This window comes from Alligator sinensis, unplaced genomic scaffold (assembly GCF_000455745.1).
Source record: "Alligator sinensis unplaced genomic scaffold, ASM45574v1 scaffold391_1, whole genome shotgun sequence".
NCBI lineage: Eukaryota > Metazoa > Chordata > Crocodylia > Alligatoridae > Alligator > Alligator sinensis.
In genome coordinates, this window is record NW_005841889.1 from 3,528,911 (window position 1) to 3,552,304 (window position 23,394).

A 23,394-nucleotide genomic window follows, 5' to 3' on the forward strand; every position below is an offset into this window, starting at 1 on the left:
CCACCTGGTACTTTGAGGTATGTAGAAAAAAACATTTAAAATTGTGTCTATGTCCGAATCGTCAAATCTCTCCCAATCGATTTGGAGGGTTCCAATTCGATTTGGAGAGATTAAAGGGCCTCCTGATTTGATTCGGATTTGGAGATTCGGTCTCTGAATTGGGCCGAATCTTTGCCAAATCGCATTGGGGAACGAAGCTTCGCACAGCCCTAGTACATAGTGATATTTCTTCATCTGTTTTATTTACTATTATTTTGACTAATTTTTATTTGAGAGATTACATTAAATGTTGGGGAAATCTGTGGTAAGCATCTGCTTGTAGCTACTCTAAGCTACAGTAAAATGTCTTTGCTCTGTGTTGTACAGACCTTATTTACCAGAGACTTTTAAGAAAAGAGTCTTAACAAGAAACAAAGCAACAAAAACTTTTTGATGCTTTGTTTTCTGCTGGAAGATAATACTTACGTAACCTACAGAAAACAAGAGAAGTCTCAAAGCTCATTTCTTCATAAAGGCTTCTTTGAGAACTCGACGTACTTTCAGTTCTCTTAATAATTTTATGTATAGTGCTACAAGATGAGAGATTTTAAAACATAAAGTGATGACAAAGGAGATATATTAATACACATTTATATCTAAAAGGAAGTTAACACAAGAAAACTAAACTTCTACTTGCAGGTACTATAAATTAGAAATAAAAGGATTAAAATGCTTTTGTTAGTGGTAGTATCTACAATACACATCACTGCCAGCAGCAGTGTGTACTCAGGAAAAATTACTTCCCGTGCCAGCAGGTTACATGAGCCATAAAGATCTCCCCACCGTTTTAAATTTATTTTCGACTCAAATTAGTCACATACTCACAAAAGCAAGAGCATGCAGAAAAAGCTGTCAAGCAAAATTCAGTTAATGCACACTGTTTTTCAGGGTTAATAGCATAGGTGCCCTGAAAAATCCCTCTGTGCATGGATGAATTTAACCTTCTATTCTTAAGTTACTCAGCTGGGCCTAGATATAGTAACATGTTAACAGACTTTTCATAAGAGGCTAGAATGGTACATAATATATTTTTACAGGCTAGAGTACAATGTGGATGAGAAACTAGGCAAAGGGGCTGTTTCTGTGGTTGCATGACAGGGAAGGAGATTCACTCAGATTGTCAAGTACTGACTGTGATCTAGAGACAGAAGTTGGGCAAATGACTGCTTGTGAGGGAAACTGGACAACTGAATGTTCCAGCTGATCTTTTGTTCCTAATAGTCTCTCCTTTTAACTTAGAGGAAGCAGAGTTTCCAATTAGCTGACAGAGGGGCAATAAGATGTGGCCTCTTGATTCAGCATAAAGATAACTGCACTGTGAATTACAAATATCTAGATCCCAGTGAAGTGAGGTATAGGCAGTGTGATCATGCCAAACTGAAGCCCTTATTTTCGATAGTTTAGTTATTCCCTTGAGGCCACAGCAAGTGGTTCAAGAATTATACCCTCTCCCTGCTTTTTCACTTAAAACCTTAATGACATGGGTATATGGTAGTCCACAAAATATTCTGAGGGCTGAAAGCAGTCCACTGGTCCAGAAAGTTTGGAAACCATTGCCAGAGTAGACAACAATCAACAATTATGTTGGGCAACTTCTTGCCCACCAGGAAAACAGAAGGCATAGAAAGTGAAGAGTCCTGAGATGTCTCTGAAGTGGATGCCATCACTTCATTCCCTGCAATATGTTATGCTGCATATTTCTTTGAAGAACTACCAGTTGCTAGAGAAACAGAGCTGCCTTAATCTTGGAATGCATCAATGTGCTAAGATTTGTAATATTTGATGCTTTCAAAAGAAACTAAACACCTTAAACATTTAAAAGATAAAAATTTCAGGCACAGAAAAACGTCAGATGAAGAAAACTAATAAAGAGGCTAGTTTGAATAATTTCACTTCTTCAGATTATTCTCTTTGGGTCCAAGATAAAATGCAGAAGGTATCTGCTGAGAGGTCTGTGGTTCAGATTTCTGAAATAAAAAGCAGAAAAAAAAAGTCAACAAATTAATTGCATGGATTCACAAGTTCCTTTTACAATGGAAGTGAAATTTCTTCCTGAATCGTGTGCACAGTAAAAGGAAGCCACATTGGCCACACTCCCAGCATATACTCTTCATCTGGCCACCAGGGATTGTATTTTTGCTGAAAGCCTAGTTGGAGGGGAAGAGACATTTACTATTTAAGTGAGCTATTAAGGCTAATGCAAATGGACAGATATTTCTAGGAAAGGCAATAAGTGCAAATGGTCAAATCAGATGCATAAATATCCAAAGAACTATCTCCAGCATCCAGAGGTATCTAACAAGATAGGGGTAGAAAACCAAAAGTCTAGGCACAACGGTGATGGATGCATGCTTATGTATGAACACGTGCAGGTGGGAGCACACTGCTAGAGCCTTGTGCAGGAGTGGACTTGTATGTAGCAGCCTCCCTCTCTCTTTGTTTCTTCCTCTACTTGAGATTCCTTAAATTGTTCTGCCTGCATTGCAGAAAATGAACTGAAACATACATTAAAATTTCATTGACAGGTTATGCAATAGATCTAAATATAATAATATTTAATAATCTAAATAATAGATCTAAATCCAGGGGGTGTTACAACTGTGGCTTTTTTTTTTTCCTTTTTGCTCTCAGCATTTGAGGTTTCCATTTGACCTCAGATGGTTAAAAGTTGCAGCTGACCACAAAAAATTTAGGCTCAGACTCTCTCTTCCATCAAGAGGATAGCCATTTTTTTAAATTACCTCATTTGGGCCAGAAGTTCTGGATTGTGTGTTTGTTGAAGGAACTGATGAAAAGACGCTATTGCATAAATGTCACGTGGAAGTCTGTCAGCAGAGTCAACTTGAGTTGCACAAAACCAGGCACTAAAAAAATTGTCTGTGGAAAATCAATGTAGCTTTCTCTCATTTGAGTGGGGAAGGGGTGAGAGGGAGAAGGCTGGCTGGGGGTAGAGGTAGGGGAGGAATTTCCTCTTACAGGTTGAAGGGGATAATGCACAATAGCTGATGCAGAAACTAGCTTGGCACATTTAATGCTGTCTGAAGTAGAATGGGCATATGATGCAATGAAACAGATGTCCCTTAAACTCTAACAGCTGCAAGACTCCATAAACTTGTTTTTTGTTGAGCTTTGTAGCTGTGGCAGAGTACAGCAACCATGTTCAAGGCTGTGAAACCAGTATGTCCCGAGAACCAGTGTTGAGTCAAACTGAATCAGAAGCTGGAAAATGTAGGAGATATCAATCAGCAAGTAGTTGGATGGAACAAGCACTTAACACCTATGTTTTATGATATGCACTAGTCATTATCATATTTATGAACAGTTTTAAGGTGCTGGTTATAATCTATAAAAGCCCTAAATAGTCTGGAATCAGTCTATGCACAAGATTGTCCAGTGCTATCAGGAGAAACATTTATGATGGCCTTTGCTTCTGATTACAAGAAAATGCTGCTGACTGAGCTCTGGATTCTGGATACCAATCTACTAGTTCAAAGTAGTCTGGATGTAATGTCCTTTTAAGGTATGCTTCATGGCTAGGGTGACTATATGTCCCAGACTGGCTGGGACAGTCCCAGATTTTTAAAGCATTGGAGAAAATTGAAGCAAAAGTCGTGGATTAGTGTGAACCTGGCTCACGTGCCCAGCTCCTGACTCAGGACCTGGGCATGTGCTGGCGGGTTCCTGCCAATCCAGGACCATTGCTTCCATTTTCTCCTGGGAGCCCTCTCAATGGGCTGTTGCCTGGTACAGACTCTGCTGGGCTGCAAGTGGAGCTGCTTACACAGTAGAGTGGGAGTGGGGGAGGGAAGGGTTGGAGTGGGGGTGTATGTACCTGTAGGCTGCACTGTCCTGGCCAGCCCTATTCCTGGGATGTGTGTGTGTGTGCGCTGTCCTGCCTGGCCTCAGTCCTGAACTGCTGCTCCTAGGAGCTGTGGGGTCAGGGGCTGGGGTGTGGTGTGTGTGCACTGTCCTGCCTGACCTCCTCCTGGGACCTGCAGGGGGCGGTGCATGCATGCTGGCACGTGCCAAAGATTTCCCTGAAATTTGTTATGGTCACCCTATTCATGGCCAAGTTTTCACCAGATAATTGAGCAGAACCATAGAGAATGAGAGAAAAATAGTCATTGATATAGGTTGCCTAGTTCCTGCTACCATATGCCTGGCCCTTATTGTTTATAATTCAGTCAAAATACATTCACTTAAGCTAAAAAATGTTATACCTGATTTTCTTTTGACTGTGGGGGATGTGTTGGAGGACAGGGAGAAAGGGGGCAATGGTTTTCTCCTGTTTCTTTTTTAACTCTGTAAAATCAGCTGGAGTCACTTCTAAGAACAGAGCTAAGGAAAAGTAGGTAGTCTTATATTAAGTTTCCAGCTGTCCATTTGAAGAGCTCTAGTGTCTACAACCTAAACTAGGGATTTCTGTGTTCTATGGGGAAGTAATCTGGTGGCAGGATGTGCCCTGTGCTATCCCTATGAAAGTTCACCTAGCTCTGATGAAGTTCTAAAGATATCCATGATCTCCAGCAGCAGGTGTTTACCAAGTTATCTAGTCCCTGAACATTCAACCTGCTCTGAGCATGCTTCAAGCTCTTATTCAGCTTTTAAGATAGAGTAGGACAAGACTAAAGAAGCTATAAAGTTCCCTCTAGAGCACAAGGTGTGCTGAGCTGGGTTACAGGTGGCGACCATTATTTCTAATGACATTTTTAGCTCTTTGCCTAACTGGTGTTAATTTTATGTAGTTCATGGCTCCAACATCAGAACAAGCCTCATGACCCTACCCTAAGAAACTAATAACTACCATTTTCCCCACCCTTCATTCCTTCCGTTTTTCAGATGTTGTAGCTAAAAGCATGGAGAAGACGATTTCTGGCAGAGCTGGGACAACTGTAGTATGACAGATCAATCTAATTGGCAACACTGCATTTCAAAATGAATCACAAATATAGTAGCAGAAAGGTGGTCCTTTCCTCTACCCCGCTGCATGGAGAGACAGGATGAAGTATGCCTAGTTCACCTCTGGCAGATGTTTGTCTAACTTGTCTCTTAAGAAACTCCAGAGAAGGAGACTCCAGAACTTTCCCCAGGAAATGTGTTTCAGCTTCTAATATTTAGTTTTTCCCCCAGTATCCATTATCATCCTAATATAGTCTTTGCAGCAAATTAAAGTGACTTTTTGCTTCCCCCCCACTACTACATTTTCCGTGAAGGACCTTGATCACTGTCTACTTTATAACAAGCTTAATATATACAATATATTTGAAGACTGCTGAATGACCCTCCACTCAGTCTCTCCTTTTTCTAGAGCAGCACTGTCCAACTGGGCTGCATCTAGTCTACAAAGGATTAAAGCAGGGCCCACAAAATCCTGCCAGTCACTACTCCCATCATTGCTTCTGTTTCTGCTTCTGCAGTGGTGGCTGGGATCTTCAGGGCAAGGCAGGGCACCAGGGCTGGAGGTGGCCTGGTAAACTAGCAGGTCAGGCCAGAGGGGGCTTGTGCGGCCCACACAGTAGCAGGAAGGCTCTTGAGAGCCCGTGTACTATATGGCCACTGTCATGTGAGGCCCGCAGCTGCTTTGAAATTGGACAGTGCTAGTGCAGAAAAAATTAGCCCAATTACTTTAGTCTTTCCTCATCATTGTGATTTCTAAGTTTCTTATCATTATTATTACTCTCCTGTCTGTATCTTAAAGTCTGCTGCCTGAACCAGACATGCTTTACCAGCTTAGTCCTTCCCAGCGCCAGCAGATAGGAATGAGTGCCTGCTCTGTCTTGCATACAACATTCCTATTCATTTGTAATTCCAGAAGGAGACATAATGAGCATATTCTTCAAATGACTGTGCCCCTGGTAATTACTAGAGCACTATCCCTTTCAGTCAGGAATAAAACTTTACATTTCTGATTCCAACATTCTTTGCTATCTAGCAAAAAGCTGTTTAAACCAGTGACAATGTGTTGCATCTGCTTCTAGTGGGAAGTCCAAAAAGAGGACAGAAACCTACTGCTGCTACTCCTTCAGCTAAAGTGACAGAGAACTTTGCTGTAGTTCTAAAAGTCAGTGGACTTTTATACACGTGCTGTGGGAGATGTGCGGCTGGGGGACCCGGGGGGGGGAGCTTTTAATGAAAGTGCCCCCCAGAGTGTAAAAGCTGAGCTAATTAAAAGCTCAGTGTCACGTGCTTCAGCATCCTTGCACTGAAAAATAGTAGCAGGGCACTTTGAACTAACGCTCATCAAACAAGCTTCAGTTTAAAGCATCCTGCTGCCATTTTTCAGCACGGGGATGCTGATGCAAATGATGCTGAAGGCTGCTGGAGTGTGTAAATTTTCACACGTTGGCAGACACGATTAATTGAGTCTGCTCTGACATGCTGGAATTACAGTGCATCAGAGCAGGCTCCCTGCACGTGTATAAGAGCCCTTTGATTCTAACTCAGCTGGTGACCACAGCAGACATTCAAGAAGATTTTAAAGCATGAAGTTCAGGTGTGGTCCTTTTGAATGCATGGCTTATGGTACAGTATTTAAATTACGCAGTCATGTGCTGTTTGTCCCTGCCTATAAAGCAGACTGAATGAGGGAGAGAGTTCTGAAATAGAAGGATATTTGTAGTGTCTTAAACCCAGGAGACTTCTCTTGGCTTCTGTTTCTGGCTCTTGCAGAATAGAAATCTCAACTATCCAGGCAGAGTATGCAAGCACAGAAGGCCTGAATTTAGATTGGACTGTCTTAACAACCCAAGTGTACTTTCAGTACAGCTTCTACATGTAATGTTTTGAACCCCTATTTTGTAAAAGGGATGACACTAAAATGGATGCACTGACTACAACTTTTATAGCTGGTAAGGCTATATATGAGTGTTCTCTATTGCTAAAAATGAAATACATTAGTACATTCTTAGAGATTATGACAAGAATGGATCATTGGATCCCTGATATCCTGTTTATAAAACAGACCCTTGCATTCCACAGTTGCCCCTTTTGTAAACCCAATAACTTATTTAGCTAAGCAGATATTCAAATGCCTTCCTTGGTCTTAACATAAAGCTACAGAGAGGGAGAATCCACCATTTCCTTTGATAGTGTGTTCCAGTGTTACTTGCCTTCTTTGTTAGAAATTTGCATCTTGTTCCCAAGTTTGGCATCATCTTTAGCCTTTGGTTCTTGCCACATTCTTTTTTGCTAGATTACAAGTTCTTTAGTGCCTGGCATTCTCCCCCCTGGCCCTGTGTTACTTATCAAGTGACCTCTCACTTCCTATTTTTGCTAAACAAAACAGATTGTCCTCTTTAAGGTTCTTATTTTAAGGAATTTTCTCCAGAACTTTAATTACTCTGTGACTTTATTTTTTATAATACATAAGGTTTCTTTAAAAAAAATACACACACATTGTTACTGAGAGTTATTCTAGAGTTCACTCAATTGATAGAAGGAAGCACATGAGATTATCTGGAGTACTATTAGTACAGTTTACCTAAGAAAAACATCTGAGTTGCACAATGGAAGCCTCCATGATCAGAGGTGATTTTGTAAAGGACAGGTGCCAAGGCCAGGGATTAAAGAAAGCCACCAATGTAAAACTGACTTGGAAAGTGGGAGACAGATACAGCACAGAACCCAAAGGGACAAAGATCTTCATGTCTGAGTCTCTTGATGATATGGACTCTGGTTTGGTTTGGTTTGGTTTGGCCATTCTGATGCAAGGTCTCCACCTGTTGTACTGCACCTGACTGATAAATCATAGCTTTTCTAAGACAAGATGCCTTCACTTCTATTTGCACTCCTTGCCTTTCAAGTCTCCATCAGGAGCTGAGCATATTGGAGATGGTGAGGGGTATGGTGATCTGAAGGTCTGATCTCAGTCCAAAGAGCCTTTCTTAAATTGCAAGGGGTATCTTGCAAGACTGCAGAAGGCTTCGGAGTCCCAAACAAGAATATCTGTGGTATGGGGGTTGGGCTGTCTATAACTGAAAAGAAGTGTATTTGGCAGGGGAGGGGGAATTCATGACACTCATGAAAGCCAGAGGACACCTTAGAGGAACCTAGGGTGTGATCATGCTAGTAATTTGGATGAAGCTTGAGTCTTTTTGTGTTAACTGAATAGGATAAGAAAAAATTCCATTTGCATTAGGTTGCTGACCTGCCTAATAAAAAGGCTTTTGAGAAAGGGCAGGGAAGCACAGCTTTACTGCCTCTCTTGGCACTACTGGCACTAAACATAGAGAGTGTCTCTTCCTGAGAAACCATCTTTACATTTTCTACAGAGGGGATATAGAAGAGGCCTCTGTAGTAGGCTAAGTCTCTGCTTGCACTTCAAATTATAAATGTCAATACACCATAAATTATAATCCCTCAAATCAACTGTTTTCAAATTAGCATGAAGCGTGTGCTTGGTTTTTATAGAGATTATATGCATAAGGTTCGAACTCTGAAAATTGATTATTTTTTAAAAAGCCCTGGTGAGGAGTGGGTGGCCTGTTACACATATGGAAAGGGCAACTGGCCTGCAGTAGAAAAGAATTTGAAAGGGCCATAACTCACCTTTCTGTCACCTACTGTTTTGAGGATGTGTCAGGTGCAGGCTTCTGTACTCCAAACGCAGTGATAAAAACATTCACAACTACTATAATGAACACCAGTCCAGTTGCAACGTTATTGAGAGCATCCAGCTTGTTGTGTTTTGCAGGGTTGTTAAGGTCATATTTTACTTTAAAGAAAAACAACAAAAATATTCTTACACTGAAACCATGCTTACAGACAGAGTGAAAAGCTTCTTTACTATTCTGATATAAATATAAGTATTTCTCTTTTACCACCATGCTAAGTGTCACTCACATTAACTTTGCAAAAAGAGAATTTAGCACTGCAACCAATATTGCAGAGCCTAAGAAGCCTAGGAGCCTGTCTTCACTCACTAGAAGCATGTAATATCCACTAACTCCAAGAGCCAAATTTGGCAGCCAGTAGCGAGCAGCAACAGTGCGGACAGTGTTGGTGGCACCCTTTTGCAGGGGGTGCACCAACACATGTACGGGGTGCACGTACACGCACGTGCACCCCCTATATGTCACCCCTGCTTCTTCCAAAGAGAAATTCTATTTTGTAAATTTAAAGCGAACTTCAAAATTCACTTTATTTACACTTTTAAAAACTTGTTTATCAGAAGCATACCAATAAGTGATAATTTCTCATGGCCAATAAGGCTGCATATCTTCAACAAAAAAACCCCACCTCACTTTTAGATTTGTGTATGTAAGCCTTTTATCCCCTGGTGTAACCACCCATTGCTTCTCATTTTTTGTAAACAAACAAGAGCCTTATACAGCACCAACAGTATAAACATTTCTTTCCTTTGTTTGCTTGCAGCTTTTTCTTAGTTGTACTATTGATAGGAGGGATATATAGACGAACATGGGAGGTAACACAGGCTTGTTGTAAGCTTCATTTTCCCCAAACTGTGAAAATGTAAAGTGAATGATATTAAGTACCTGAGTGTTTGTATAGGACTGCAGGAAAGTTGGAGGGATGACTCAGCATGACTGGAAAGGTAGATTTCCTCTGACAGTGTCTACCATAAAGGAAGAGCATTGTAATTTACAGCCTAATGCAATCTCATGGCAAGTGGTAAAAATGCTGTCACTTATTTCAGTGAGTTTTGGATTAGACTCTCAACAAGGAGATTACTGGAGATATCTTCCAATTTTTATTCTTACAAGGTTATGTAAGTTATAAGCATCAGATTTGGTGAGCAAGATCTTATATCTAACAAGTTCTGGTAGTATCCTAAAGGCTGGAGGTGTCCACAGATGTGCTCATGGATGTGTGCTCTGGTGCACTAATCGGATGGTTATTTTACTAAGCATAATGACCAACACTAAACCAACGCTATTTGTGATTGCTACTGGTGCATCCATATTCACCAAACTGAATTAATAATTAAGTTTGTATGTAACACCAGGTGCAGTTTAACCTTTGTGCATACTGGCATAGTCCTGGCCACCTCAGTTTCAAGGCCTTCTAGGCACCTATTCCACATTTTGCAGCTTTGCTCACAGAAGCAGTGCATTGTGAGAGACCTCATAAGCCAGCCAAAGCACTTGAGCAGCTATGAAAGGACTCTTTGAAACACACTAGCTGCTCTGAATTCCACACTGGCTCTAAGTCTAAACAGTTTGGATTAAAGCCATATTCAGGCCTGAAAATTCATTTTGGATACCACGCCTGCACTCTGGAGTGCTTTTGCACATGCATGTTTGCCTTCTAACATTTCCAGGATATGGTTGGGGTACATGGTACCTCCAGAAAAGTGAAGCAGAATTCCCATTCTTGTAGTACATAAGAAAAAGTCCCCCAAATTGGCTGCTGGGGGAAATGAGTTAGCAGTGCCTATGTATTACAAAGACACCAGGTTGTACAGAGCTGTTATTTTAAAGATTCATCAAAATTGGGGACTGGAAAACGGGAAAATACAGCTCTGCCTATTAAGGCAGGGTTCAGAGTTTCCAAACAGAATTACAGTAATCTTGTTTTGTTATTATAGTACTAAACATGAAATTAACCTAGAAACCATTCTTAAGTACAGTGAATCTTACGTGTTTTATTATAGTGGGAGTGGATTACTATCATTTCATGTAGCCCAAACTATTTCAAAATGCTCCCCCCTCCCCCCATGCACACACTTTCTAAGAAGGGCTCATGGTTACCATACCACCTTGAAGGATTAGCATTGAAAACAAATGTTTTCAAAGGAGAAGCGACATGTAATTTTCCACACATTTTAGTATGGAAATACTAAAATCCACCCAGTCTAAATTTTGTGCCTTAGACAGGAAGTATGGGCCTTGAAAGTAGGCTAAAGGCTCAAAATAGGGTTGCCAACCCTCCAGGATTGCCCTGGAGTCTCCAGGAATAAGATATAAATCCCCAGGAAACTGCTCCCAGGAGATAAATGATAGAGCTTTCATTAAAATAAATATTAAATGTTGAATCCGATTTATACAGTAGTCCAGTGGGTTTTTAAAATGTAATAGTTATGTGCATTTGCCTTCCTAACATTAAGTCAATGCACTATAATCCGTAACTGATATACACAAGCATGTGTTCACGTTTGCACCGTGTGTCACGTGTTGGCCTTCCAGAAACTTCCTGGAATAGATACAAACAGAGTTGGCAACTATAACTCAGAATGACCCAGGCCAGAACTAGGGAATTTTGGGAGTCATTCTCAGTTCTAAAAGATTTAAAAGGCTGTTGCAACAAAACATTAAAGGAAGGGATGTCAAGTGACTCCATTATTTTAGAGTTCAGTAAAATAGCTCTGGGCCTCTCTGTTAAGGGTCTGAAATAAGCCTGAACAATTGGAGAAGACAATTATGGGAGCAATGAGAGGGAAAGGAGGAAGCCATGAAGCAAAAGATGCTGGGAAAGGCAATCTGCGTACTCAGAACACTTAGGCTAGGGACAGACATTCAAAAAGCCTGAGCCTGAATTGATTCAATCTTTTCAGATTAGTTTAACCTTCAAAGCTTGAACCAATTTGGAGGTGGATAGACATTCCCTTTTCATTCCAGAAATGCAGGCACATGCCTTCAGTGGCTCAGGCTAGGAGCTGGGGGCCACTAGAGCAGCCCTTCCTTCCCTTCCACAGTGCTGAGCTGAGTGGGGTGTGGCCAGGCCCCAGCAGGATGTTCTGATTAGGGAGGGGTTCCCCCCCGCCCCCCTGACCAGCAAGGGAGCCAGCAGGGAGTTGATAACAGAGCATTGAGTTACACAGGGAAATGTTGCAGGGGTGTAGGTTGTAGCCGTGTTGGTCTAAGGACATAGGCAGACAAGGTTCCTTGGGTGAATTTGATATCTTTTATTAGACCAACATGGAAATGTTAGCATTTATCATCCCATCAAACAGAAAAAAACCTCTCTTATTAGTTCCAGCTCTTCTTAAACAACTTTTTTCCAAGGAAGGGACATTACCAGCTGCCTGTTGATTAGCTCCAAAAAGCCCTAACCCAACACTGTTTTGTTTGCCTTTGTCCCGTCTCCCACAGCACGGACTATAGCCAGCATGTGGTTTGTTAGCTAATGCTGAGAGGTCGTTGTGTCAGGCAGAGGGGAAAGGAAAATCCCTGCCTCAGCAGGGAGTGGTGAGGGGAAGGGAGGGAGCAGGAGGAAGCCAAGCAGACCCTGCTGTATGTGCAGTCTCTGCCGGAGCTGCAGCCAGGGAGCAGAGGGGAGTGGCCAGCCCTGCTGTGGAGAAGAGAACCCGCCTAGCTCAGAAAGCATGCTGGGACACTGGGGGACTCTGATTTAATTTAAACCAGGAAGGGGTCTGGGACAGACATTGCATAAACCAGTTTGACCCAAATCAGTTAAGTCTGATGCTACATTCAATCAGGTTTATCTCAAACCAGTTTCAGCCATTTTCAGATTGGTTTATGTGCACTGAACATCTCTTCTGTTACAGGTTTAAACCAGTTTCTGATCACTTAAACTGGTTTATGTGTAATGTCTGTTCCAAGCCTTAGTGTTGCGCTCAAGGGTGGAGCTCCTGGCAGAGAGTTAAAAGCTGGCATGAACAACTGGAGAAGAGTTGCCGATCCCTTTTAGAAAAGGTGGAATTTCCTTGACGCTGTGTTAGGCCTGTGACCAAAGGGAAGGGGCTGAAAGACAGCTTGGAATTTCATTTGGACTTCCTTTACTATACAAGAGGAGGAGAGTTTTGACTAGCAAAAACTGTCATTTCTGCAGTGAAGAGTAAGCTGTTGCTGTGCCCACTTATCTCTTGTTTTGTATCAAGGGATCCCATTTGAGTACCATGAGATCAAAACTGTACTATGATTGACAGTATACCACTGGGACAGACAACAGCTCAAGGAGGGTGGCCCAAAGTAATTCAGGCCTTTGCCTAGTCAATGCCAACACCTCAGACAGGATCACAGGCAACCCCTGCCAATCACTGAACACCAGCTGTACATGCTCTTGGTGAGTCGCTCTGTTTGTCAAGTGGGGCTGCTGGTGGCTACCTTAGCTCTGACTTCCAGTTATTTTGGGATTAATGGGTACTCCCAAATAGAACACCCCTTGGATGCTACTCTCAATGTGGCTAGAGAATTACAGTGGTGAGACCCACATCAAAAAGGAAAAAAAAAATACTTCCTAGGCAGAAGCAGACTTTAGAAAGCAGTGTCTGGTATTGCTGAGAAAACCATCTAACAACAACTGCATATTTTACCAGTCTCACAGGCCATGACCATGAGAAATAAGTAGTTTGCCTTTAAGCTGCTTTCTCTCACACCCCTTTACCATCTGCATTGAACTTCTGTTAACTTTTTCAGTCATACCCCAGTCTCTGCCACACACTGGGAAAGACCCTCAACTTCTCCACAAGGAAGACTGATAAAGCCCGGTGCCACTCACTTATCTGAGATATCACATTCCATGCCCCCTCAATAATAGGGAACCCCTCTAGGAGTTGCTCCTACAACTGTGCGCCACAGAAATTTAACAAATAACATTCATTGAAGTAGCTGTAACTTTAATAGCTCCCTGTGTGAAATCTGCTTCTTGCTAACCAGATTTCTGTTTTACATATATAAGACTCTTAACTTCAAGAGAAGAGCTTATAAAAGTGACATAACTAAAAGACTGAATACTAACTGCAAAGAATCCATAGCTCTCTGAAAATGTTGGCAAGTTTCCCACATATTTCAGTGGCTTATGGTGCAAGCACTTCCTGCTGGAGTGTTGATTGTTACTGAAAACATAGACCCCCCCCTTTAGCAGCTTTCTAAATCATATCAGGCCATCTCTTGACAAGATCTTTGTGTGTGTGTTTTTTGTTTTGGCCAGGTGCTTTTCAGGAATGCTGCTAGCTTTCTACAAAAACTCAGCAAAGTCTATTTTCATACAAAGTGCTCACACAAGCTGGAAAAATCAACGTATTATGAAGTGGCCAAGTGCACTAAGAGTGTCAAAAATATAGACAATGATTTTAAACTTCCAAAATGTTTCAGAAGAAGGCTGCCATTCCACTGTTATCCTAGGCTGATGCATAAAAACGAATTCTGGACTCCTGTCCTAGTGCAATTTGCACTAGGCCTCCTAGTGGCCTGGAGGTGGGCCGGGGCCAGAGAGCCAAAGGTCCCAGGGGGACCACACCCAGAAGGGGAAGCGGGTCAGGGAGCTATGCTGCCCGGTATGAAGGTGGGTGAGACCGCCTGAAGAGAAGAATCCAGGCAGAGTTCAATTAGTAGGATTCGGGGGCCCAGCATGAGGCTGGTGATGTTAAGAATATCTGGATGCCATCTGCGAGGCTTGGGCTGTGGGGTAGGGAAGGATAGGAGCCGCAGATAGAGCCCCCTGGCATCGGGGCAAGAAATGGGCAGCCTCCAGCTTAATTGACTTCTATTAATTAATTACCAACAAGGTGTGATGGGTGAGAAGGCAGGCGGTTAGCCGAGAAACAGGTGGGTGGGCCACAGTGAGATTGGCCCTGCAAAGGCCCCTGTTACAGGGGATCAGGATTTTGCCTTCTCTTTTTAAATCATTCCCAAAACATTTTGTGTGGTGTTTTATACTTTACATGAAAAACATTTTTTCCCTAGTGACTGATAAGTGAACAGCAATATCAGTAGTAGCATCTCTGATATTCTGTTTAGTCTTATCAGTAAGCAAACTCATTTAACACTATGTAACAGGGTCCAGCTCTGTTACTGTGGGTGTGGAGAAGCTGGAAAGGCCCCACTCCCTGAAAGCATCCCCCTCACACCCACTGCAGAGCTGAGGGGACTCACCAGAGGCTGGGGGCCCAGGTTCAGGGATGCAGGGAGCCTCCCAGCAAGGGAGCTAAACCCAGGTGTGGGGGCCAGGGGGGAATAAAAGAGCTAAAAGCAGCCTCTGGGTGGCTGCACTGGCAGAGAGCAAGGCTGCTTGGAGTCTGCAGTTATTATGAGCAAGGCTTTTCTTTTTATTTGTTTGCATAAACCCTGCAGGCCCTCAAAGCCTCTGAAAGAGGCTATGGGCAAGTGAAACCTGGGAAAAGCCTAGCAAGCCAGAGACATGAAATCAGTGAAAAGCTGAGTGAGTTTACTGAACTCTGTTTCTTTTGCATCTCTTACAAAGCTCGTGGTGGTGGTGGTGCTATCAACAACCTCAGCTGCAGCAGAGGTGAGGACCCTGGAAAGTGGGTCTTTAGCTAAGGCCAGCAGTCAAAATAAGTGGTTGGTTTGGGGCGCCTGACCAAACATCCCTAGCTCTGCACAGAAGCTACCCATAATAGTGTACATACTGGTAGTGTTGATAAATATTAATGGGGCCAGAGGAAGTCAAAAATCAAAATTAACTAGTGCCACACAAAGATAATCTACTTGCAAGTTAAGGAAACAGTCCCATGGATATAGAACATATCACGTTTCACTCTGTTTAAATCCTGTCATCTTAGCCAAAAGACCAAGATCAGGTGATTAGTGTCTTGATGATAGATTAGCCAAGTCTTCAGGGTGAAGAAATTCTACCTTGTTTGTCTGTACATCAGAATTCATGATCCTGGTTTGCAGTAGTTAACTGTCCCTTCCCACCAATTCATTTCTTCCAAAGGATTATATGCTGATGAGGGATTTGCCCCTTCTATTATCTCTTCTTGGTTTTAGCTCCAGTCAATGTAGGTTTTGACTCAAGTGATTTCTTGAAGTAGCATTTCTGCCATTCGTCCACTACACTTCTATCATACACTCTGTAGACCAGGTCCCTGCTCAAGGCAGGAACATCCCTGAATAAAGCATCCCAGCAAGTGTGTCAATATACTAAAATGTCCATTAATGCAATGGGTAGTATACATGCTAATAACCTATGATGTTATTTACACCATTAGGTCAGGTTTCTTGAAGGAGTGTTAGGACTCGATTTTCAGTGAAGAACAGTGGGATCTAGGTGTCTGTCTGGGAATTTTTCAGAGGAGACTAAGATTTTATTGTTGCCACGCACTATGTTACTATCTCATTTTTAGGCCCAATACCATTTTCATTCATGGCCTTATAAGCTTGCTGAAACCAATATGCAACACCAATGTTAAGGGGGGAAAGAATTTGTACCTTCCTTGTAACACCCCCCCCACCCCACCAACACACATACCATTGTGAAACTGTGCACGCAGCATGCTCAAAGAACGTGACCCATTAACATTTCTTTTGACTTCTATTCTATTTCACTATGTTCCTTCCTCCTCCAGCCTTTTGAAAACTGCCCAATTTTCTGTGCTCTGCAATTAGATATGAGGAAGTTCTTTTTAAAAAGAAAATCAGTTTCCCCAAATCATTGCAATGAAATATTCAAGACACTGAAAAACATAATCTGATGTGGTGGTAATGAATTTTAGCCAAAGCCATTCAAATAGCTTTAAAAATGCATAAATTTGGTTATTCATATTGGCAGTGGTTCTTGTCATTACTACATACCAAGAAATATCAGGAGCACGCCCACTGCAACTTGAAGTACGAGTGACATGCTGATGAGAACAATGAGTGGGACGTAGAATGAGAAAGAGGGTCCTTGTTCCATCACTGCTTTTAACTGGGATGCATTGGCCATCAGCAGAGCAATATCCAGCATGCTTTCTGCAGCACTCTTCTTATTGGCATAGTGATTAATGTTCATAGGTCCATTTCTCTGCAGCCACTGTTGTACTCTCTATAGAAAGTAAAAAATATTCTAGTTACAAATACATCTAGTTTAACAAGTTAGAGGTGACTTTGAGCCCTGGAACAATATCACTAATAATGTTGCTGATCTCTGTACTGCTCTTATTCTATCTCTACTCTCATAGCTACCTACATCTTCTAACAAACAGGCAGTAATCCATATCAGCTTGGTCAGACTTGTACAAGATGATTAACTTACAAATATGCTTAGAATTAGGGAATTGGGAAAATGTACTTTGGGAGAAGTCGAGTAAACAAATGGATTTTAGCACGTCAATATCAGGGCTGTACTTCAAATGCCCATGTTATACTGGATGAACTGAGGAGGAGAAGTAAGTTAGATCAGGATCAAGTTAGCTTAACAAACATCTGTACATGTTCGACGCGCAGCCCCAGAGCTGGGAAAGCCCAGCTACTCACCCCAGCCCCTGGGCTATGCTCTTCCTCCCCTTCCACCACCACTGACTTAGCTATTTTAGCCCCTTGCTCCCCCCACCCCCCATTCCTGCCTGTCCCTCCTCCCACCCCAACCTACTTGGATCATGTTTCCAGCTTGGGTCCTAAGACCAGGGAACACCTGCACAAACACGACCTAATTAAAAATCACACAGCTTAAAGTAAGTTGTGTGATTGTAGATCAGGTCTCATCAGTGTGTGCACATACCCACAAAACGATATGGACCACTTAAACTGCTCACGAGTCCTATTTTGGGGATTCATGTGGGACTCAACTGCTATATGAGCATTGTGCTGTCCCTGCCACACACTAATCCTCCTTATCCCTTTGGGTTGTCACTGCCAAAACTGAATTTGGCCCCCCAAATGTATGTAGACACCTAAAAATGCAGATACTAGGTGTACCTTAGGGTGTTCCAAAGTGGAAAAATAGCTTAGTTGCCTGATTCTCACTGATAAAACATGGCTCTTGATGCATATATGATATGCATGAGCCAAAATATATCTTCTATTCCACCTCAGCAATGTATGAAGATACCCTGACACCTCTACCCATCTTGGTGCAGGAACACTGGTGTAAGAGGAGGCACAATGTAGGTCACTGACATTTGATTTAGTAACAGTTGTTAAATGTGTAATTGTACACACTTATTTCCTTTCCCATTGGGTGAAGGATGGAGCCCCTCATAGAATGACTTGATCTTGCCCTAATTCAGTATAGGAGTATAAGAAAGAAAGTGTTCTGTTTGATGTGTTTAACTGCTGCTTCTTAGGGATATGCCTACTGTACAAATGTTTTCATTGGCAAGTGTAATCACTGTGGTGAACGTCTATATTTAAAAGTTCTTTCAAATTTGGAAGACACCCTCTAATCATGATGTTCAGTAGTAGAGTTCAAAACAGCTGAATGTCCAACCAGTTTCACCGATGTCTTTTGTGCCTGTGTGTGCCTTTAAACTAGAAAGGTTTCAGTTCGCAGAGTTGCCAGTTCCTTTCAGGACAGCAAACTACAAAACTTGACCTATTTTCTCTAGACACTTTGTATCCTGCCATAATCTAAATTTTCTACTGAGAGAAAGATGTCAGCAGCAGTCTTTTTTACAAAGGGATTGAAACCATGTAATCCTAGCATTGCAGAGAAGGCTTGTTTACTCAGACTCAGCTCACAGTGGAAAGAGAATAGACCTGAAAAATTAACATAGACTTCATTCAGGAGTAGCAAGCTATTCATTTGGCTTTGTCTCGGTTCCATGATCCAAAAAAAAAGCTATTAATCTGGTTCTACAGTCAGTCCTTTAACAATAAAACATGCCCACATATCTACTGGAGCATTTGCAAATACAGGGCACCCCCTGGGATGCCAATATCCTTCTACCACTGAGTGTACTGCCCCCATTACTTTCTTTCTAGGATCATGTGAAATAAATACTCGAGCTACCCATTTCAAGAAGACCTAGACTAACACTTGAACCTTTAATTATATTGGAAAGAAAGACCACATTATGCTCTTGGTTACAATTAATTAATAACAATAGCAAAAAAATACATGAGTACAACAGAATTTGACCTGTGTGGCTTCTATTAAAAATACCTCTTATTTTAAGGTCTATAAAACTGATAACATTTATAGGCTTTTTTCAACTAATCTATAATATTTGTTTAGATTTTGGTTTACTTTATAGTAGCCTTTCTGCCAAAGTGCCTTAGAAAAAAATATTTCACTGGGGGACTGCAACCTGATCCACACAGCAGATAGCCCTGACATAGGCTTTAATTCTGAATGAAAAAGCAGATTTATTCTGTGTTCACATTGCAACAAATACTTGAGCATTCAATCCTAGGAGTGGGAAAGTAACCTTAAACTACTGAGCTTTTTTTTAGTGGATGCTGCTTTGTTAATTACATGCAAATATTAGTAGACTGGGTCACATCCTGCTTCAGTGACACCTGTGGGTGTACTGGGGTTGTTCAAGTGTAAGAGCAGGTAGTGAGTGTATCCTGATTGAGTGGTCTGTTGTACTGGCTGGAACACACAAGCCTAATGCTGAGGGTTTGGGGCAATGGACAGCCATAATTAATGGCTCCTACTCTGAGCTACAGCACAGAAGCTCTGTTAAGCGTTGTGGGCGTCTATGTAGGTGGTCCACGGTGGAAGGTGGGGGTGCTTTAATTACAGTGGCTCTGAGAGCCGCTCTAATTAAAGTCCCTCAAGAGTCGTGTGTATTCAGCATCCAGTGCTTGATAGACTAAAGCTCATTCAACGTGCTTTAGTTCAAGCACCCCTCCCCCTCACACCAGTTTAAAGTGTGGGGATGCTGAACAGATATGACATGTAGGCTGCTGGAATGCATTAATTAATGCACTCCAGCAGACTCAATTAATGGAGTCTGCTCTGATGCATGCTAATTAGCATGCATCTGCTCTGATGCATGCTAATTAGCATGCATCAGAGCAGACGTCTGGCCTGTGTATAGGTGCCCTGTACTTGTATTTCATACCATCAGCTGAACAGTTGCCAGCTTGACTTGAAAACTCATTGAGACTGAGACTCTGATGTTTTAACAATTCATAACCAGAACCAGCCATGCTGATACCTGTACAATGAATGGCAAGTCTCCACTACATGGCATGCATAGTCAGTATTTCCTTTGGCCACAAGACTAGCGCTGTTTTTTGTTAGAGAGAAAAAAATCTGCAATGAGAGAAGTTCCAGTAACAACTGCCTTTGGTTCCCTGGCTAGGGAGTGGTACTTCCTCACTGGGAACAGAAGAAGAAAGGAACAGTGTAATAGGTCACTCTCAGAACTAGACTTGATGCGCTGGCATACTGACCTAAGGCAATTGCTGAAATGGCTAACATTCATGGAGAGGTTTTTCTGTCTACAATTCCTGGAACTGGAAATAAAGGCAAACATAAGGGGAAAGGCAGGAAATGAATGATAGGTTTCTGTTTTACCAGAGTAGGAAGCATAGGATGCATGCAAAATGGTTTAAAATTGAAATGCAGCTTTATGGCTTTAGAAATATTCGAAAGATCACATGAAAACTCTCACTGTTGTGACTGCTCACGGAGCTGCACCTGCAACTTCAGGGATTTTTTCTCTAAGTTCAACAAGCTCTTGATTTATATAAGAAATACCTTATTATGAGAGAGGATACAGAGTTTTGGTCAAACAAGATGAATTTCAATGGTGCTAGTATGTTTATTTGCCACTGCAAATTGACTACAGTCTGACATCACAGTTACAACATCACAACAGCTACAACATCACAGTTACCTAGAACTAATTACAGTGGGTGTCTTTCAAATGTCTGAGTATTTTTAAAAGGTCCAGTGTGGAAAAGACTCTGGCGTGCTCATTCCCCTATTAATAAGCAGTAAGCTCTTGGATGTATTGGCAGACCTGGTCTCTGAAAAGAACTGTGAAACCTCCCCCCTTTCCCAATCTCTAATTTGCTGAACAGTTTACTGAACACAGAAAATGATGCTATTATCTCCAGATATTTGCCTTAGATTTTATTTTCCTCTAACCCAGAGCTTTCCAAACTTTTCATGTTGGTGACACACTTTTTAGACATGCATCATTTCGCGACACAGTAATTCAGTTCCGGGGGAGGGGCCAAGGGAAGCAGACGTGAGTAAGGGAGCTCCGCGGTGCCCTTCCGCAAAATTTTCTGCATTTCGCATGACACACCTACACACTGCCGCCGACACACTAATGTGTCGCGGCACACAGTTTGGAAAGCTCTGCTCTAACCTTTCATGAAAGATGAAAAAAAACCCCCAAGCCTGATTTTTGTTTCTTTACATTTAGAGCTCAGTTTATTAGTAGTACTTTATCTGAGCTTTATCTGGTCATCTTATAGGTAGAACACTGAAAATACTTGTTTTCATGGACCATTATAGCTTATGCCTTCCACTTCACAGTTTGTTTGATTTTTTTTTTTTTAGTAAAGGCGGCTTCATTGCTTACAGTACAAAAGTGGTGCTGGGATGGCCAAGTGAAACCAAATGCTCAAGAGCCGCTTGATGATTTAACAAAACAAAATGTCTTATGCTTTCCAGTATGAGTCCAGAAAATATCCATTTGAAGTTTGAAAACCAATTTTAAATACAATTCTCTCTTGTAGTTTAAAAAAAAAAATCCTGTTTACTGATCAGTTAACATTTGACTAGGAGCTGGTGAGAATTGTTTGTCTGCCTGAAGGTCAAAGTCTCTTATGCATTTGTGAAGTTATTGTTGACTACTTAGCTCTCTACAAACTGCCATGCTTACAAGACAGGGTCAGACAAAGAAGAAAGGTTTGTAGGGGGAATGGATAATTTAAGTAATTCTAGTAAAATGTTATCCTCTACTTACTGTGAGTCCCAAGGTACCTGTCAGGCTATCAAGACTGGCAAAGGTGCTAATTAGTATGTTAGTTTTTTATTATGTAGGCACCTCTTCGTTATAAAGTTTCTCTGAAACGACCAACACTGAAGACTGACAGGGGAGAGGGGGTGGTTTCCCCCCACATCGGCCATGTAAAAGTTGGATTTTGTTACTTTCCTCTGTCCTTGAATATATGAAAGGAAAGGCACTTGGCTTCTTGGAGTAAAATTTTAAAATATGACCTTTTCTCTTTTTGGAATACACATAACTAATCTGCTAATCTTCTTATTTTCTTTCCCTCATAAGTATGTTTTCTAAGGGGATGATTTTTTTAAAGCTTTTTAAAACTTTAAGCATCTAAACCTGTGGAAGCCTGACATTTTCAAAGCTAAGGAAAAATTCTGTAAATACTTATGTATAGCTAGTTCAGTGGTGTTGTTCACATGAAAAGTTAGTGACAGTTAGTCTAATAAAATGTAAATAATTCTGTTCCACCCAGGAGAGCACACAAACACCAGCAGATTCTCCCTATGCCTGAAGAAGGGTGCTTGTGCCTGAAAGCTTGTAAAGAACAAATCTTCCAATTATTTAGTTGGTCTAACAAAGGATATCACATTTACCCAAAGAACCTCATCTGCCTATGTCCTTAGACCAACACTTATAACCAACCGACTCAGTTACTGAATGCAATTCCTTACATCTGGGTTCTAAAGTCTTTAAGAAAAACAGTGGATGGAAAATCTTTTGTAGAAGAACTTTCTTGTTTCTAAAATTTCACATTCCTGAAAACATGTTTCTTTTTAAAGGGTTAAAGATAGTAACATTCTTGAAATATTTGCAAATATTTCAAATCTAAATGCAAACTTTCAGATAACTGCTTAATGCTTTGTCTGACAAATAGGAAGTGTTCATGCTATAATCTGGTATTACTGATTACTAATATAAGAAGCCATGTAAAATAGGAATACTGAGTTGGGGAAAAATAGTTAGTTGGCAGTATGTTAGTAAATCAGAAAGAAACGTATCCCAAGACTCTTAAGAAGAAGAGCTAACACCTTCTCAGATGGCTATTTATATTTAAAGATACTCTCTGAACACTCCTGCACTGTAGAACAGTCTAAATTTAAAACCAATTTCCATTTCTCTCAAACCCTGATGGAAGTGAAATGATGCCTCAGGAAGTGAATTCACAACAAAGTTAAACTTCTGACTTCAAAAATATTTTAAATATTTACCAGCTCAAAAACAAAGTCCCTTAGATGTGTGTTGCATATGTATTGGCATATTACATATTCATAGGTGGGAGACTTTTCCAGGAGCAACCAATGAAGACATTGAGCAAATTAAACTCTGAGAGCAGGTAAATTTAGAACACCCAACCCCCAAAAGAGGTGTGAGTTTTCTGTTTCAGGAAGGTTATGGAAGGAGAGGAAATAAAAACTAAGCACCCAGATGTACATTCTGCTCACATCCCTTACCTCCATGGAGGTCTCTTCCCCAGGATCCTACAGTGCTCTGCTTTCTTCTCCTTCCCCCTCCACCCCTGAAAAGAGGCAGGGAGAAAGTGGGCTGGATAGTTAATGAATGCTGCCTGGGCACTCAGTTGTTACTAGGGCTGGACAGCAGGCATCTCTGGATGGGGGGAATCTCTGGATGGGGAGGGATTGGAGTTGCAGCCCTTAAGGTCTGCCTAGCTGGAAGGAAACTTCAGGGCCAAGCACCCTGTTCTTGTATTCCCTGGCCATAGAGCACACCACGGCATGCCTTCACAGTAATTTTGTTGCAGCCCAGAAAGGAGTGGGGTGGGGTAATTGCATCTGTTCATCTGG

At 41.6% G+C, this 23,394-nt stretch overlaps 1 protein-coding gene across 1 annotated transcript; it reads right to left on the bottom strand.

The window, feature by feature from the left end:
• Positions 1-48: 48 nt before the first annotated feature.
• NINJ1 (ninjurin 1) lies at positions 49-23,108 on the bottom strand. The gene is made up of 4 exons (XM_014517074.2): positions 23,044-23,108; positions 16,494-16,725; positions 8,587-8,752; positions 49-2,006 (listed from the first exon to the last, which is right to left on the bottom strand). The coding sequence occupies exons 1-3, from the start codon at positions 23,047-23,049 to the stop codon at positions 8,598-8,600; spliced, it is 393 nt and encodes a 130-aa protein (XP_014372560.1). The 5' UTR covers positions 23,050-23,108; the 3' UTR covers positions 49-2,006; positions 8,587-8,597.
• Between the last annotated feature and the right edge of the window lie 286 nt (positions 23,109-23,394).

Coding starts and splice junctions, on each gene's coding strand:
- NINJ1 (XM_014517074.2), bottom strand. Junction 8,753..16,493: donor CGTGCTCCTGATATTTCTTG/GTATGTAGTAAT, acceptor TTTTCTTTAAAG/TAAAATATGACCTTAACAAC.